This window comes from Bos javanicus, chromosome 1 (assembly GCF_032452875.1).
Source record: "Bos javanicus breed banteng chromosome 1, ARS-OSU_banteng_1.0, whole genome shotgun sequence".
NCBI classification, from domain to species: domain Eukaryota; kingdom Metazoa; phylum Chordata; class Mammalia; order Artiodactyla; family Bovidae; genus Bos; species Bos javanicus.
Window position 1 is genome coordinate 98,498,525 of NC_083868.1, and position 18,730 is coordinate 98,517,254.

The window sequence follows — 18,730 nt, forward strand, 5'->3', positions numbered from 1 at the left end:
ATCTTAGGGGTGAGATTATAGGTGATTTGACACAATAAACACTGTTAATTAAATAGAAATAAACTAAGTTTTATATAGTAATCTATAATCTATTTTAAACATCAGCTACAGCTTTGGCAATTATAGAAATGACTCACTGTTAATCTGGGACACATTCAGAAGAGGTTAGTAAAGGATATCAGGAGCCGTTAAAGCTTTTTCCCTTGGAGAAAAAACAAGAATAAAATAACATTAAAGCTGGTTTCAACTCTTCAAAAAACTGTCAAGTAGAGGAGTAACAAGACATTTTCCAAAGACTACAAGTTCTATGGAGTTTAGCGCCTGTCTTAATTTAAGAAAGACATTTCTAATAACAAGGGAACAGGTTGATATTCAAGAATTACTGAAGGCATTTAAGAAGAGATAGGGTGGATATCAGACATGGTTATAAAAATGATTGCTTCACTGAGTGAGAACTCAGACTGTGGGGTTTTTAAGACATTTTCAACTCTTGGATTCTATGATTTTAAACATTGCTAACATGTTTGCCCAATACTCTAGACCTCAGATCTTGATTTTTCTTTCCCTCACTTTTCCCCACTCCATTCCCACTTCCCTCCCATATTGACAGAAAATGCTGACTTGTGCTAGGAGTCACAGGGGCATATTGCCCTTGAGAACAATGATAAGACAGCAGTAAATTCCTTGTTATAAAGCCTCCATTTTAAAAAATAGAAGTGGCAGAATATAGTGACTTGTCTAATTCACCATAATGTGCTTTGCACCATAATATTAAGGCAGGGTTCCCTTGGCTTGGGGTTTACAGGGACTTAAGACAGATCAGAAAGAATAAGATTGGGCTCAGATTTCTATCGCGCGTCTGATCACACGTTTGGACATGACCCATTTTATCCATCCCTTTCTCTATGTCATCAACTTCCACACCATCTTACTCAAAAATGGCACAAGACATTCTCTGGTCAAACTTCCTGACGTCCCAGCCCCTTAGTTCCCAGGATGCCCGTTGTGTGATCCCCACTGAGTGTGATATCTTCACTTCTTGTCAGCCTCAAACAGGAAGCAAATACAAATACTCTTGTAACACTATTCATTTAGGAAAGAGCCAAATAGTATTAGAAATTCCAAACCAGTAACCAGCTATCTTCCAGTAACACTATTCATTTGGGAACCAGTCAGATAGTATTAGAAATTCCAAACCAGTAACCATCTATCTTCCAATAAACATAATAGAACATATACATATATATATATATTTACAATTCTGGGCTATTTTGATGTTTACCTTCACTTGATTTCTAAGATTCAAAGTGAAGTTTCTGCAGAATTCTCCATGCATGAAGTATTAAGGAGAAGAATGCACCTCAAGAGTGACAAACCCTAAAAACTCCTGATCATTTACAATGTCTTGCTTTACACAATGTACATTACAAATAATTTTTATCAATGTAGATAATCTTAACTTTTTAAAATAGATTTCATTGAAGTATAGCTGATTTACAATGTTGCATTAATTTTGACTGCACAGCAAAGTGATTCAGTTGTGCATACACATATGGATGTTTGTTTGTGTTTGTTTTTGTTTAATCACTCCATCATGTCCAACTCTGCGAACCCATGGACTGTATCCCACCAGGCTCTTCTGTCCTTGGGATTTTTTAGGCAACAATACTGGAGCGGGTTGCCAGTTCCTCCTCCAGGGTATCTTCCCGACTCAGGAATCAAACCCATGTCTCCTGCAAGTCTCTTGCATTGCAGGCAGATTCTTTACTGCTGAGTCACTGGGGAAACCCCACATGTATGTATACACATCCTTTTTCATATTCTTTTCCATTATGGTTTATCACAGGATAGTGAATATAGCTTTCTGTTGCTGTACAGTAGTACCTTATTGTTAAAGATTCTTTCTTTGTTAATCATTAAAATCCATGGAATGAGTTATATTTCAAATGGGTTTATTAGTAGGAAAAAAACATTAATCAAAACAGAAGTCTGAAAATGGAGACAGACAATGTTGGCCAAGAAAGAAGAAAGAACAGGTGTTTTATCTTATCCCACACTCATTCAGAGTGGAATATGGAAGACCAGCACTCTTGTTTTTGTGGATATGTGCTAAAGAAAACAGAGAACTCCAGCCAAGTTGCACAGTGAGTTTCGTGAATATATGGAGAAATGTTTACTTGCCTTGAATTGAGGATGGAATTCTAGTCCCCTAAGACCGTGAGCCAGATTGTAGAAAGCCAACATAAGCCCACTTGTATTGTCTAATCATTCTCTCTTCTGGGAAAATTCTAATTTAGCTAAAACCAGGATTTGGATTTGGCCTAGCTATAAATTAAAAGAATACTACACGGCTATGCAGCTCTGCTCAAGAGTTTATTTGCTCTTACATTAAAAAATAACTCAAGTTACTCTCAAAGGATTCATTAAAAACCTGATTTCTCCACTTTATAGCTATTTTGCCTGGCAGATGGGATCTGGTTTTTTCCTTATGTTGCATTTTTCGAACTAAGTCTTTATGGTGAGATAGCAGTATTCTCTCCCGCCAACAAAAAAGCCACATGAATATTTCAATAAAATTGCATTATTTGGCATCTACTGTCCACATATGTTCATTTGGCTATTGCTTGTCCAAGCCAATTATAGCCACAAGGGGAATGAGTGTTTGAAATTTAAACAAGGAGCTCTAAATTTTGTAAAAGAGAAGAGGCCCCCTGACAGGTAGATCAGTCTCTAATTCATTTTTAATGCAGTTGACAATTCCATAAATCATTGTTTCCCTCCTAGTACATGCCAGCTTCTGTGCTGTAGAAGCCTGAAAAGAAAACTTCTTTATACTTTTGGGTGGGTGAGGGGTGGATTGGACTAAGTTAGACTCTTTGAATGAGCCTTTAAGGAGGAATAACTTCACCATGCAGAGAATGAAGAGTACTTCAAGCAGAGAGAAAGGCATGAAGGTGTGATGAGTTCAAGGGTAGAGCTAGGATACAGATACATAAGTTGGAAGGGGATGGTAGAGGTGATGGATTTCTTGGTACAAAAAGCCATCATCAAAAGTTTGAAAATAAGGAATGTTAAGTTCTATCCCTAGCAATCCTAAGAAATGGAGTATTACATTCCCACAACTGTGAAAAGAAAACCTGTTTCCTCTTTCCAGCAAAGAATGCCTGTAAGGTCTGTAGTTAAGTGGACAGATAAACAGGGCCAAGAGATATTTGGAAATACTATTGTCACTTAAGAGCCAAAATGGGCTTCCCTGGTGGCTCAGTGGTAAAGAATCTTCCGGCTAACGCAGGAGACTTGGGTTTGATCCCTGGTTTGGGAAGATCCCCTGGAGAAGGAAATGGCAACTCACTCCAGTATTCTTGCCTGGCAGACCCCATGGACAAAAGAGCCTGAGGGCTACAGTTTATGGGTCACAATGAGTCAGACACAACTTAGCAACTAAACAGCAACAAGAAACAAAATATGCAGTGCCTAAGTTAAATCACCCTAGGGATTTTTTTTTTTTTTTTCATTCTATTTTTAAGAATCTGGTTGGGAATTGGGAGAGAACAAGGTACAGTTAAATTAGTGTGATTGTTCTTTGTTGAAAGTTAAGGTCACTCAGAGATACCATTTGCTTAATCATTGCCTATACACATGTCATAAAAAAAAAATCATACACACACACACACACACACACACACACACACACACATCTTTTTACATGCCAAAAATGATAGTGGTTGAAAATGTGACTAAATCACGTGTCTTGACTGGAATCTGGAGTATGAACCTACTCTCATAGATTTTATTACTTTATCAAATTTTCAGCTATAGATTTCATCCTATATGGTAGTGCTTTAGAATCACACGCATAATACAGACGAGAGTTTGGCCCCCAGAATCAGGCAAACCTGAGCTCTGTCTACTTATGAGCCCTATGACCTCAACAGTGATTAGATTCCTTTAGTTCTCAACTTTCTGAACTGTTATTAATTAAAAGAAAAATCAGATGCAAACTCATATCTACCAAATAACTATTGTGAAGATTAAGTAAAATGTTTGAAAATGCTTACTATGGTGTCTGGTGTATATTAAGAACTTGATAAATGTCATTAACCAATTATATAATTATTATTATTATCCAAAGAAAAACACCCACAATCAGTTTGAGAAGAAACATCTGTAGAAACCATTTTATCTATACACTGAGCCAGTTGATTCACTGCATTTTTCTTGATTGAATAATAATGAAAAGGGTAATAATAACATACATATAATACTTCAGTGTTTAAGAATATTCCCTCATGAACAAATAATTTGGCACTAACTCTGTGAGTTAGAAAAGATAAAATATTTTATTGTTTACAAAGAAAAAAAAGAAATACAGTTCCACCCATCAGAACACTGACACAGTGTCAATCCATTGACTGTTTTTTCTCTTGGATATTATATCCTGATTTCTTTTCTTTGTTCAGTCGCGCTGTGGGGAGGGAGGGAGGGAGGGATGCTGCAAACAAATAACACTGGCGTGCGCTCGCAGTGCCTCAGCCACACTGGGTCTGCCCCCGCTCACGGCGCGTGTAGCCTCCCTGCCCACACTGCTCGGGCTCTAGGTTGTTCCGCCGGGAACAATCCGAGGCTGGCCCTGGGTTGCATGTACCCCTAGGTCCAAGCCGCTCAGGTTCAGGCACTCGGGTAGTCCTCAGAGGCGCAGACTCAGTTGGGCCTGAGTATTGTGCTCTTCCCAGGTCTGAGCAGCTCAAGTGTGTCAGATTTATTTAACTTTTTTTATTGCTAGTTATTGATTTCTCAAGTTTAAATGACTCTTTCCAAAATTAATATTTCATTTGTGTTTATTACTCTTAACAAATACATTATTGCAGAGAAAATATATCATAAAAACAAATATTTAAAATAAGCACCATTTTCATAATACACAAGTTTGTTTTTAAAAACACATTACTGAGGAAAGTTTTATGTTCTCTGTTTTTAAAAATCATATACTTATAGGTCAAAATACAGTCACCATCTTTATCTATCATTTAAATTATTGATCAACAAATCATAAGATAGACTTTGGAACAATGGCACCCAAATTATACAATAGTGGGCTGAAAATGTGAAAAACAGTTCCATTGGTTAATTGAATATAGTCAATCTTTCTTCCAGTTCACATCTGATTAAATTTTTTAACCTAGATTTTTTTATTATATTCACCAATAAAAGTTTTCCTTTAAAAAACTGATACCTGATAATTGTTGATTCTGACAAAGTGAACATCCAAGTATCATAAAATATGTTTTAATAGAAGTCCCTAGAAAGGTGACTGTGCCTTGTTGTACAATTAATAAACATGGTCATATATATTCATGTCTGTGATTTTGTACAACACTTCCCAGGTGGTGCTAGTGGTAAAGAACCTGCCTGTCAGTGCAGGAGATGTAAGAGACACAGGTTTGTTCCCTGGGTTGGGAAAATCCCCTGGAGGAGGGCACGGCAACCCACTCCAGTTTTCTTGCCTGGAGAATCCCATGGACAGAGGAACCTGGAGGGCTACAGTCTATAGGATTGCAAACAGTTGGATATGACTGAAGTAACTTAGCACACACATATCTATAATAAAGTTATGGTTTCTCTAAGAAATACATATACCATGTAATATGATCCATTATCTTAATAATTTATATTCTGTCATGATCATCATGATATTCAGATGCTTCCTGATCAAATTTGATGACAATTGCTTTAGAAGTATACACATATTCATTTTTATTTAATTACTCTAAATTTCCTTGACTATATCTTTGTTGAGTAAGTATAATATAGGTGGTACAATTGGTTAGTTAAAAATATGTGGAGTGGATCCATTGTTATCAACAGGGTTTCCATTTCAAGTGCTCTCACACTAATGGAAAGAAGATATTTTTCCTTATGGCTACAAATGGAGGTATTACTAATAATGGTTCTCAGAGTTTTCTTTGGTACTTACATAAACTTAAAAGAATTACATATTTAAACTTAAATGTCTGTGTGATTTGAATAAAGGAATTGGGCTTTTCATTACATAAATAGAAAACTATGGCAAATTATGCTTGTTATTTGTAGGTTAAACTGTTTTTTGCATGAAATGTTCCCTTGGTATCTAATTTTTTTGAAGAGATCGCTAGTCTTTCCCATTCTATTGTTTTCTCTATTTCTTTGCATTGATCACTGAGGAAGGCTTTCATTTCTCTCCTTGCTATTCTTTGGAACTCTGCATTCAAATGGGTATATCTTTCCTTTTCTCCTTTGCCTTTTGCTTCCCTTAATTTCTCAGCTATTTGTAAGGACTCCTCAGACAACCGTTTTGCCTTTTTGCATTTCTTTTTCTTGGGGATGGTCTTGATCCCTGCCTCCTGTACAATGTCACAAACCTCCATCCATAGTTCTTCAGCACTCTTTCAGATCTAAGTCCTTGATTCTATTTGTCACTTCTACTGTATAATCGTAAGGGATTTGACTTGGGTCATACCTGAATGGTCTACTGGTTTTCCCTACATTTTTCAATTTAGGCCTGAATTTGGCAATAAGGAGTTCATGAGCTGAGCCACAGTCAGTTTCCGGTCTTGTTTTTGCTGACTGTGTAGAGCTTCTCCATCTTCAGCTGCAAAGAAAATAATCAATCTGATATCAGTATTGACCATCTGGTGATGCCCATGTGTAGAATCATCTGTTGTATTGTTGGAAAAGGGTGTTTGCTATGACCAGTGCATTTTCTTGGCAAAACTCTGTTAGCTTTTGCCCTGCTTCATTTTGTACTCCAAGGCCAAACTTGCCTGTTACTCCAGGTATCTCTTGACTTCCTACTTTTGCATTCCAGTCGTCCATAATGAAAAGGACATCTTTTTGGCATGTTAGTTCTAGAAGGTCTTGTATGTCTTCATCGAACGGTTCTACTTCAGCTTCTTTGGCATTAGTGGTTGGGGCATAGACTTGGATTACTGCCATACTGAATGGTTTGCCTTCGAAACAAACAGACAATTCTATTGTTTTTGAGACTTCACCCAAGTACTGCATTTTGGACTCTTTTGTTGACTATGAGGAATACTCCATTTCTTCTAAGGGATTCTTGCACACAGTAGTAGATATAATGGTCATCTGAATTAAATTCACCCATTCCAGTCCATTTTAGTGCACTGATTCCTAAAATGTCAATGTTCACTCTTGCCATCATCTCCTGTTTGACCACTTCCAATTTACCTTGATTCATGGACCTAATATTCCAGGTTCCTATGCAGTATTGTTCTTTACAGCATCAGACTTTACTTCCATCACCAGTCACATCCATAACTGGGCATTGTTTTCCCTTTGGCTTTGTCTCTTCATTCTTTCTGGAGTTATTTCTCCACTCTTCTCCAGTAGCATATTGGGCACCTACCAACCTGGGGAGTGCATCTTTCAGTGTCCTATCTTTTTGCCTTTTCATACTGTTTATGGGGTTCTCAAGGCAAGAATACTGAAGTGATTTGCCATTCCCTTTTCCAGTGGACCATGTTCTGTCAGAACTCTCCACTATGACCCATTTGTCTTGGGTGGCCCTACAGGGCATGGCTCATAGTTTCATTGAGTTAGACAAGGCTGTGGTCCACGTGATCACTTTGATTAGTTTTCTGTGATTGTGGTTTTCAGTCTGTCTGCCCTCTGAAGGATAAGGATAAGAGGCTTATGGAACTTCCTGATGGGAGAGACTGATTGTGGGGGAAACTGGGTCTTGTTCTTATGGGTGGGGCCAAGCTCAGTAAATCTTTAATCCAACTTTCTGTTGATTGGTGGGGCTGTGTTCTCTCCCTGTTTTTTGACCTGAGACCAAACTATGGTAGGGGTAATGAAGATAATGGTGACTTCCTTCAAAAGGACATGTGCATGCACTGTTGTATCCAGTGCCCCTGACCCTGCAGCAGGCCACTGTCCACCCTTGCCTCTACAGGAGACTCCTGGACACTCACAGGCATGTCTGGGTCAGTCTCTTGTGGGACCACTGCTCCTTTCTTCTGGGTCCTGGGGCACAGAAGGTTTTGTTGGTGTCCACCAAGAGTCTGTTTCCCCAGCCCTGTGTAGTTCTGTAATCAAATCCCACTGGCCTCCAGTGTCAAATTCCCTGGGGGTTCCCAATGAGAGATACCAAGGGAATATTTCTTGCAAGATGGGCACAATAAAGGACAGAAATGATATGAACCTAACAGAGCAGAAGATACTAAGAAGAGGTGGAAAGAATACACAGAAGAACTACACAAAAAAGAACTTTATGGCCCAGATAACCACGATGATGTGATCACTCACCTAGAGCCAGACATCCTGGATGGGAAGTCAAGTGGGCCTTAGGAATCATCACTACAAACAAAGCTAGTGGAGGTGATGGAATTCCAGTGGAGCCATTTCAAATCCTAAAAGATGATGCTGTGAAAGTGCTACACTCAATATGTCAGCAAATTTGGAAAAGTCAGTAGTGGCCACAGGACTGCAAAAGTTCAGTTTTCATTCCAATCCCAAAAAGGCAATGACAAAGAATGTTCAAACTACTGCACAATTGCACTCATCTCACACACTTGCAAAGTAATGCTCAAAATTCTCCAAGCCAGGTGTCAGCAATACATGAACTGAGAACTTTCAGTTGTTCACGCTGAATTTAGAAAAGGCAGAGGAACCAGAGATCAAATTGCCAACATCTGTTGGATCATCAAAAAAGCAAGAGAGTTCCAGGAAAACATCAACTTCTGCTTTATTGACTACCCCAAAGCCTTTGACTCTGTGGATCACAACAAACTGGAAAATTCTGAAAGAGATGGGAATACTAGACCACCTGACCTGCCTCCTGAGAAACCCGTCTGCAGGTCAAGAAGCAACAGTTAGAACTGAACATGGAACAACAGACTGTTTCCAATTTAGGAAAAGTGTATGTCAAGGCTATATACTGTCACCCTGCTTATTCAACTTATATGCAGAGAACATCATGTGAAATGTCAGGCTGGAGGAAGCACAAGCTGGAATCAAGATTGCCAGTAGAAATATCAATAACCTCAGATATGCAGATGACACCACCCTTATGGCAGAAAGTGAAGAAGAACTAAAGAGCCTCTTGATGAAAGTGAAAGAGAAGAGTGAAAAAGTTGGCTTAAAACTCAACATTCAAAAAACTAACATCATGGCATCTGGTCCTATCACTTCATGGCAAATAGATGGGGAAACAGTGGAAACAGCAGCACACTTTACTTTTGGGGACTCCAAAATCACTGCAGATGGTGATTGCAGCCATGAAATTAAAAGACGCTTACTCCTTGGAAGAAAAACTATGACTAACCTAGACAGCATATTAAAAAGCAGAGACATTACTTTGCCAACAAAGGTCCATCTAGTCAAAGCTATGTTTTTTCCAGTCATGTATGGGTGTGAGAGTTGGACTATAAAGAGAGCTGAGCACCAAAGAATTGATGCTTTTGAACTGTGGTGTTGGAGAAGACTCTTGAGAGTCCCTTGGCCTGCAAGGAAATCCAGCCAGTCAATCCTAAAGGAAATCAGTCCTGAATATTCATTGGAAGGATTGATGCTGAAGCTGAAACTCCAATAGCTTGGCCACCTGATGCGAAGAACTGACTCATTTGAAAAGACCCTGATGCTGTGAAAGATTGAAGTCAGGAGGAGAAGGGGACAACAAAGGATGAGATGGTTGGATGGCATCATTGACTCTGTGGACATGAGTTTGAGCAAGCTCCGGGATTTGGTGACAGACAGGGAAGCCTGGCATGCTGCAGTCCATGGAATATCAAAGAGTCAGACTTGACTGAGCAACTGAAGTGAACTGAACTGAAACTGTTTTTTTAACATATAGGATATTTGAATAATATACGCCAAAGAAGATATAAAGATGTTTAAAATTCAGAAGGCAGTGAAATCAGTGTAGGGCCCTAGACCTCTGGCTTCAATTCTTTATATCTGTATAAAAGTACTGTTCCCAGATAGAGCAAGCATAACTACTAAATCGTGCCACTGAAAGTTTGGAAGGTCTATGACACGAAAGCTAGAATTCAAAGGGATTTCTGTAAAGCAAAGTTCAGTGACCTTCCTAAGTCAGAAGAATTTTTCATATGTCTTGGAAAAGGCAGAATCAAAAGGCAAAAGATGAAAGACATAAGACAGGAGATAAGAGATGAAAAAGTCTTCATCCTGTGATTCTTGGTTTCATTCCCCCGCCACCCAAAAAAAAGACTAGAGTAGCCTCTTTAAGGTCTTTTCTAATTCTGTTCTTCTATGATTCCAAGTATATAGAATTCTCTATTTTGTAAATATCCCTTCCTTGTTTTGTTTGGTTACCTAACACATAATATAGCTAGGTTCAGTTCAGTTCAGTCGCTCAGTCGTGTCTGACCCTTTGTGACCCCATAAATCGCAGCACACCAGGCCTCCCTGTCCATCACTAACTCCCAGAGTTCACTCAAACTCATGTCCATCGAGTTGGTGATGCCATCCAGCCATCTCATCCTGTCGTCCCCTTCTCCTCCTGCCCCCAATCCCTCTCAGCATGAGTCTTTTCCAATGAGTCAACTCTTCGCATGAGGTGGCCAAAGTATTGGAGTTTCAGCTTTAGCATCACTCCTTCCAAAGAACACCCAGGGCTGATCTCCTTCAGAATGGACCGGTTGGATCTCCTTGCAGTCCAAGGGACTCTCAAGAGTCTTCTCCAACACCACAGATCAAAAGCATCAATTCTTCGGCGCTCAGCCTTCTTCACAGTCCAGGTTTACTGTATCTCAAATAACCAATAGAGAATGTAGTTTAGCTTGATATAATATGAATCATTACTCTTAGGGGATTGCAATTTATTAATTATTAATTTAAATATATATGTCACATAGAATTGGAATTGTTTAAAAGTAAGGAAGATGATATTTCTGAATGCTACAGCTTATACATTTATTTTTAATAACTTGAAATTTTTAATGGAGTTTTAACAGAAAATGTCTAAAATATATAATCCAAAAGGAAATTCTCCACAAACTTGAACCACTATCAACATAAATAGGTGTGTGTGTGTGTGTGTGTGTGTAGAACTAGAGATAATTTATGTTAAACATTTAATAAGTGATATAACCATCATTAGTAAATAATAGATCATAATAACTCTAATATCACCAGAATCCACATACTTCAATTATGACGTGACAACAACTTATGCAACCATTTAGCAATTCTCAAAAAGAAATTACATTCATTCCAGTGTGCTATTAAACATTCTTGCTTTGGAATTTTTAATGCATTTAAATAATCCCCATGGGTTGTTCAAAATATGGTATATAAAACTACTATAAAATGCCCAGATGTTAGCAAAACTTTAGTCTTTTATTTTTCTAACACACATTTCTGTATGCCTTTTATAATATTTCATTTAAAAAGAATATATTTGTATACCTATGGCTGATTCATGTTGAGGTTTGACAGAAAACAACAAAATTCTGTAAAGCAATTATCCTTCAGTAAAAAAAAAATTAAAGAAAACAACAAGAATATAATTTATTTCACAACTTCCTAATTGTCCTGAATATTTAAAAACAATTTACTCAATTTCTCATATTAAGACAAAAAGAAAAGCAGATCTCTTGAGAGTTTCAACATTTTACTTTGCATTTCAAAGTTCCATTTTGAGAAAAACTTACTGACTCAGGGCAAATTTGTGGGAAACTATAAATTAATATAGGTCTTGCTTAGAATCCTCTCAGGCAGTTACTAGAAGCGCCATAAAAAGGTGTGATCAGGATATCCAGACCAAGTATGTTTTTGAAGACTCAAGTATACATTTACTCCCATTTTCCACAAAAAATGTTTCCTGGGACACTTGTTTTTCAAAATTCTCCTCAAAAAAAAAAAAAAAAAACTACCTAAACAATTTGGAATTTTTTGCATACTGTGTCTTCCTATTTGAAATTCACAAATCCATATTAGCACTCCAAACATTTCAGTGAAGCATATTATTTAATCCATGTTTAACCCTGAGTTTTCAAGTCGTAGTGTTGTTCTGACTATAACACTCCCACAAGTCTCCTCTCCATCTCCCTTCTCTTATTAAACACTATTCTTTTCTAATTTCATGGAATACGTATTGTTTGAGACAACAAGGCTTTGAGAGCCTTTGTACTATGGCCTTGATACTGTGACTGAGTCAAGGCCAGAGTGGAGTCATGGGTAGAGATATTGAAGAAAAGAGTACAAACAGGAAATTCACGAGGGTTGTTTAAACAGAATTACAAGTTGGATTAATATTTCATAGAGCAATGAGTGTGCTTATTTTTGGATTTTTCTTCAGTACGTTTAGAAACATGAAAAAATGGATAAGCTACAACTGTGACACATGTAGCAAACAATGGCTGCTTTTCTTATTGCATGATCCTTAAGAAAAGCATAATTGTTTAAATAAGAAGAATGTCTTTGTTTTCAGAAACATCTAGCGAATAGGAAGAAACTATTATAGAAAGCATATTTTCAAATAATCAAAGCATTCACAAACATATGAAAAACTTCAAAAGTGCAGGCAATATATGATTAAGCATTCAAGTAGACTAATAATTTATACTGAGGACTCTACATATTATTCAACTGGAATCAAGAAGTTCTTCCTATAAAAAAAGAAATAATCCTTGGTGATTGTAGCATAACAATGTGAATGTTCTTAATACCACTGAATTAGGTACTTAAAAATTGGTAAAATGGTAAATTTTACATTGTATGTCTTTTACGACAATTGAAAAAAGAAATAATCTAATCTTATTTTCAGACATCATTAAAATAGCAAGATTTTTTTTAATACTTGAGAGAATTACACCTTATTATAAAATCATATTCTTAAAAATGTCTGCAAACTCTCCTCTCTCACTGGGAAACACTTATCTTGACCAAAAGAGAAGGCAGTAGTGGATGGTGAAAGAACATATTGGTTTCAGAATAAGAGAAATATTTTCTTTTTTTCTCTACTTCCACAACCTAAATCTCCATGCCACTAGAACTACAAGAATAGATTTGAAAGTGGACTTCCTTTTTACATTACAAAAAAAAATAGAGTTTTCTATAAATGTAAATGGTATTTCACACGTTTTTAAAAAATATTTCATTTCCTGTAGTGACATTAAGAGTAAAATCTTGTGTGTGGATTTTTTAAAGTTAAGTAGGATATATTTGATTTATCAAAGTGTGTGTTAATATAGAAGCATTAACAAATTTATGAGAAATAGACTTAGGAAAGGATTAATGAACTCTAAAACTCACTGCAAAGCTAAGAATGTTTAAAAACATTGTTCTCCTTGGCTAATGTCTTATACTAGACTGTAAATTTATGAGGGCAGGGAATACATCCATCTTGTTCACCACTATTTTTTCATGCTTTCAATAGTACCTAGTGTTGTAAACAATAAATATTAATATCTCTCAGTGTATTAATAAATTCAGACAAAAGTTAAAAATACAGAAAATTGCTTTTTAGGTAATAGTTAAAAAGCAACACTAATGAAGGCCATTTTTCAGTCAATAAACGATTTCAAATATTACCAATGGATTATATATCTAATCAGTTACAAGTTCGATTATTCATCAAATATATGTTAAACTTAGCTACCAAATTCATCCAAGTCTTACGTATGGAATTTTATTTACAAACCAATGTTCTCCATTTCAAGAGACTGATATTGTCAACACTTAAGCACTTAACATCCAATTATTCACATGAATCTTTTTGTCTGATGGACCACTGTTGAACTTTTCTCATGAGGTCTGAGCAATAAAGTTATATTTCATAGATATTCTTATAGTCTTTTCAAGTAGAGTCATTATGAAACTTTACATATTTTTAAGATATCCAGTGGAAGAATATAAATAAAAATGTTAATATTTGCCATTTGAATTAATTTTCTTCAAAATTTAAGCTATTTGCACATAAATATAAAAATAAGAATTATTAAATAGTGTTTCCTATAATCCTGACAAAGCTTTTAGAGATGAAAGAGTGTGTCAGTATTTGTAAAAGTATAGAAAAGAGATATCTACTGCTTTTAAACAGATTTCTTTGACCTTAATTATTGTTTTTTGTGTTTTGATTTAGGAAAACTAAAACATAAGCAGAGAAAGTAGGACATAGTTTCCTCATGATTAGCAAAAGAGTCAAAACTTTGGAATCACTTTGAAATCTAATTTAAAAACTCAGCTACTTGGATTTTTTTTTCTGTTATAGAACCATGAAAAGTTATTTCAACTGAATTGAATACATAACTCCTAGAGTGTAGACAGTTGCTATTATTTGTTCACTTCATCAAAATGCTTTTTTAAATTCTTGCTACATCTGTATTACCAGGTCTTGGAGAAACCAAGGTGAAAGAGGCCCAGGAGAAGCCAAACCCTCTTTGCTATTTCTAACAAAGGAAATGCCATTCTTGCCACTAACTCTTGGAATGATTTCCAAGTTCTCTAAAAATAATTTAACCTGTGTCAAATAGCTGTCTCATCTGGAAAACTCAATAAATGAATGTAGAAGTTAGAAAGAGCAAGAGGAAAGTTAGGTGTTAAACTGAAATGGTATATCCCAGGCTTTTTAGATTAAAACTCCAAATTAGCCAGCACACTTCCATACATCTGCTCACTTTTCTTTAAACTTGAGCTATATTATTGCAGAAAAGCATAGTAATCCCCACTCTGCTCTTGTATTTCAAATGAGAGACTGAAACATAACAACATAGGCACCTTTGAAAGAGGTATTATGGGTGGACGAATTTCTTTTGGGGTCAGCATTTCCACATTTCAAAGAGCAGATTATATAGGGAGAAGCAGAAGGAATAATAAAAAGTGTTTCTACCCAATGACAATGATTCTAATTTGACATTGAACTTTAGTTTTAAAAAGACATGTCTATTGAATCATGCTTCACTTTAAACAATAGTTGAATTTAAAACTTTTGTGCAAAGTATTTCTTGGTAGCCAAATTATACTTCACTATACCTCAGTAGCTGTTGACAAGTAGAAAGCTCAGGTAAACCCTTACAGAAGTAAAAAGTATGCTATATTTATTCAGAAGTGTGGGTCATTGTAGACTATCTTCTTGATTGAAAGCATTTTAACATGCCAGTGATTTAAAAATGAGTTTTTTAATTCTGTTACATGATTTTATAAGGAAATTCTATCTTATACTTTTCCATCTGTTAAATTAAGATTAACGTTTATTATATGCTGGTCCATGAATGAAATGTCATTGCCTAAATGATTTTTAGACATCTGTTAGTGTCCTCAAAGAGAAAAAACCGGAATATTTTTAGAACAGATGATTTACCACATGACTATTAACTTTTTGTAGGGTCCCACTTAAGATTTTTCAAGGTGACTAAAAGTAAAATGGAAACCTTCTGGGTTTTAAATATTTTTCTATTTCCCTTTTTGATATGAAAGGGAAATCTATAAAAATTTTGTAAAGAAAAGGGGCTATGGTAACTTGCACTGATTCCTGTTGAATGGTAGAGCTATGAAAGCCAAACACAGTTTGTCTAAAGGGTCACATGACTGTGTGACTAGTGATTCATTCAATGACTCTGCTTTCCTACTCTCATAATTAGTTTTAGAGCTTGGGGTGGAAAAGGAGACAAAAGAGATCATATATGGACTATCTGCCATTTGCCAAGAATTGGGCTTGACATTTTATATATGGCTTCTCATTTATAAAGACTTAAGCAATACAGAGGGCTTCCCTTGTGACTCAGCTGGTAAACAATCTGGACCTGAGTTCGGTCCCTGAGTTGGGAAGATTCCCTGGAGAAGGGAAAGGCTACCCATTCCAGTATTCTGGCCTGGAAAATTCCACGGACTGTACAGTCCATGGGGTGGCAAAGGATCGGCCTGAGAGACTTTCACTTTCTCTTTCAAGTAATACATAAGAAAAAACTCAACCTAAAGAAATCTCTTATTTTTCTTTTTTCCTGCCAAATTATTTTGTGTCTTACTAAGTGATAAAATCTCTAGTAAGGAAGAGAAATCTGGTATCTTGCTTTTCTCCCCTGTTTGCAGTCACTGTTTTTTAAGTCTTGAAATGAAGGGAGTTCAGTGGTACATGGCAGTGTGAGAAAGAAGCCTGCTTATACTCTTTGCAGGTAAGATGAGGAAAGCTGAGAGAAGTTTTAAAAATAAAAGGTAAGGAAAATGGTCAAATATTCGGAATAAGGCATAGTTTTCAATTGATTGGATAAAAATAGTTAAAATGACTTTAATTGTAAACATAAAACTTTAATACTATAGATGGAGACTAAAAAAGGATAAGTTGATTGTAACTCTTTTAAGACCAAAGCAAATTTAGATGCAATCCTTGGGGATGTTATCTAATTATATCTTTCATATTATTTAATAACAGTAAATTTGACATGGCTGTCTATTGTAGATATGATATATCTCTGTCAAGTGTGCTGAGATATAGGAAGATAAATGTTAAGTAACGATCAGAAACTAGTGAATTGATACACCAAACATTTTTCATAAATCTCTGTCAAAGCTTTCTTCAGATTTTATTTTAAAGTTTTAAATATTTTATTTAAAATTTTATTTAAGAGCTTTAAATACTATATTGTGTACATATTGTTTTAAGTCAAATATATAGTTATGTAATTTCAGTATTCTCTGTTTATCCTATTAGATAACATGAATAACAACATTTCTAATCAAGAAAATTATTGTTATTTAAAGTGAATTAAGCAGTCATCTGAAATTTTAAACACTTATAAACCAGTTGAGAGCAAGAATATAATCATATTTATTGATATGTCTCTCTGGGGCTCATCACATGGCTCATGCTTACACATGTTATAGAACCAACCTAAATGATGAACAGCTTGAGTCAAGATTACAGTGTGGATTAAAAGCTTACTTCCAATCAGGTCCTACTCCATGGGTAATCTGTGGAGCAGGCTAAGCACTTCCCTTGATCAGTTGTACTCATTTTTTCTTCCTGTCTGCTGACCAGTGATGAGGAGAACACCATTAAACATTTTGATGATTCATTGTAAGTCTGCACGTCATACTTTAACCCTGATCTTTATGTGGCTAAAGTCTTAATAGCCTCCCACACCAAAAGTCATGTTTGAAATACAATACATTAACAATCTGAAGCTGACTTAGCTGTGAAGCAGGATACTGAGAATAAATAGATGAAATTCTAGACATTTCTAAAGAGGATCCAGCTACTTAATGGTCACTGAGGTCTTCAGTGAATAGGTGTGAATATTTCAGTGCAGTCCAACCTGAACTGAAAAGCAGTTCTTACTTCCAAATTTAAATACCTCCTGTGCATATAAAAAAAAGAGTTTCATTTATTAGTCCAAAATGTTACTACAATTTGGGACCTTAAAAAAACATTCTCTTTTTCTTGGGCATGTTCTTCAGCGAGTTGGGAAGGGTAGGCTAGAGAGTGGAACTTGTGCTTGGAGGCCATAAAGTTGAGACGTCCTGTCTTTCACCTCACAACAGGCGAGGTTGGGCTGAAGATGGTTGAGTAAGTACATTTCTCTGCCAAAGTTAAGATGATGAACCATGGGTGAACCTCAGCAAAATTCTATTCATCCGCTGAAAAGCTGTTAGCATTTGGTTACTGAGGATCATCCAAACCATCTTCCTCACAGGTTGGACCCATTCTCTTTGGGGGGCAATTGCAGTGCCCATTAAGAGGGTCACAGTGAGCTGTGTGGGTGCACCGGCACTTCAGAGAGCAGTTGGGTCCGTATTGGCCTGACCTGCATTCTGTGAGGGGGAAAATAAAAACAAAACCAATTCAAATATGCATTTCAGTCAGTCTTTTTACTACTATTTCTTGGAATTCAATAAGATAATGATAGGCTTGTAAAGAATTCTGGTTAACCATTGGTATCTTTTTCCCATGCTTAGAATGTTATATAAGAAAGTAAGGACTTTAATGGGAAACAGGAGGAGGCTGAAGAGTGTTAAGAAAGTCAGTGACAAAATCAAACAGATGAGAAGACAGGACAGCAACTGATATTTTCAAAATGCCTTCTCAAAATTAGATTATTTGATACAGCTTATAGTAGCGCTTTGTGAGGGACACGAGGAAAATGGATTAGTTGTCTTGAGGTCAGAAAAAGGCAACACTTACCCAGAAAACACAATATATGAAATTTGCCTTTAGGTTGAAAACACAATTACTTGTGCTTATGTTGCTGAAAATGAAATGACGTTAAATTCAATTTTTTCATCTCTTAACATATGTTGAAAGGATTATAGATCTCATGGAGGATCCTGCTATATGTACTAAAGGGTTATAACTACCTTTAACTTGAATTGCATTGTGATCACAATCAGTAAATAAATGAAAAGGAATTAAAAAGTGTTAGCTTTATCGAAACAATAAAATATGGACTAAAAAAAAGTCTCCCTTCCAAAATCACACCCCAACCTGCATATTTTGTCTTAGTCTGATATCCAGCAGAGACTTAGCAGAGAATTAACAGGTTCTGTTTCTGAAGGATTGTGAGCTTGGGAAGAAAGCCAAGCCCAGCCCATGGAAACAGAAGATGGTTTCACATTTCTTAGGCAGTCAGGCAAGACTGGGAAATAACTCAATTTACCAACGTTTAAGGACCAGAGAAACTTAACTTTGCAATAATAACATTCATCTAGCTCTATGCCATTTTTCAAAATGGGTTCCTAATATATCTTAATTGGCTCTAACAAACACCTGTGAGGT

At 36.2% G+C, this 18,730-nt stretch overlaps 1 protein-coding gene across 1 annotated transcript in view; it reads right to left on the minus strand.

The window, feature by feature from the left end:
* Positions 1 to 16,762: 16,762 nt before the first annotated feature.
* LOC133252773 (EGF-like and EMI domain-containing protein 1) overlaps positions 16,763 to 18,730 on the minus strand; it is a gene marked incomplete at its 5' end in the record, with an annotated part of 608,340 nt that continues 606,372 nt past the window's right edge. The window contains one exon of the mRNA XM_061425692.1: positions 16,763 to 17,769. Within this exon, the coding sequence (XP_061281676.1) occupies positions 17,618 to 17,769 (152 nt within the window). The remainder of the gene's footprint in view (positions 17,770 to 18,730) is intronic.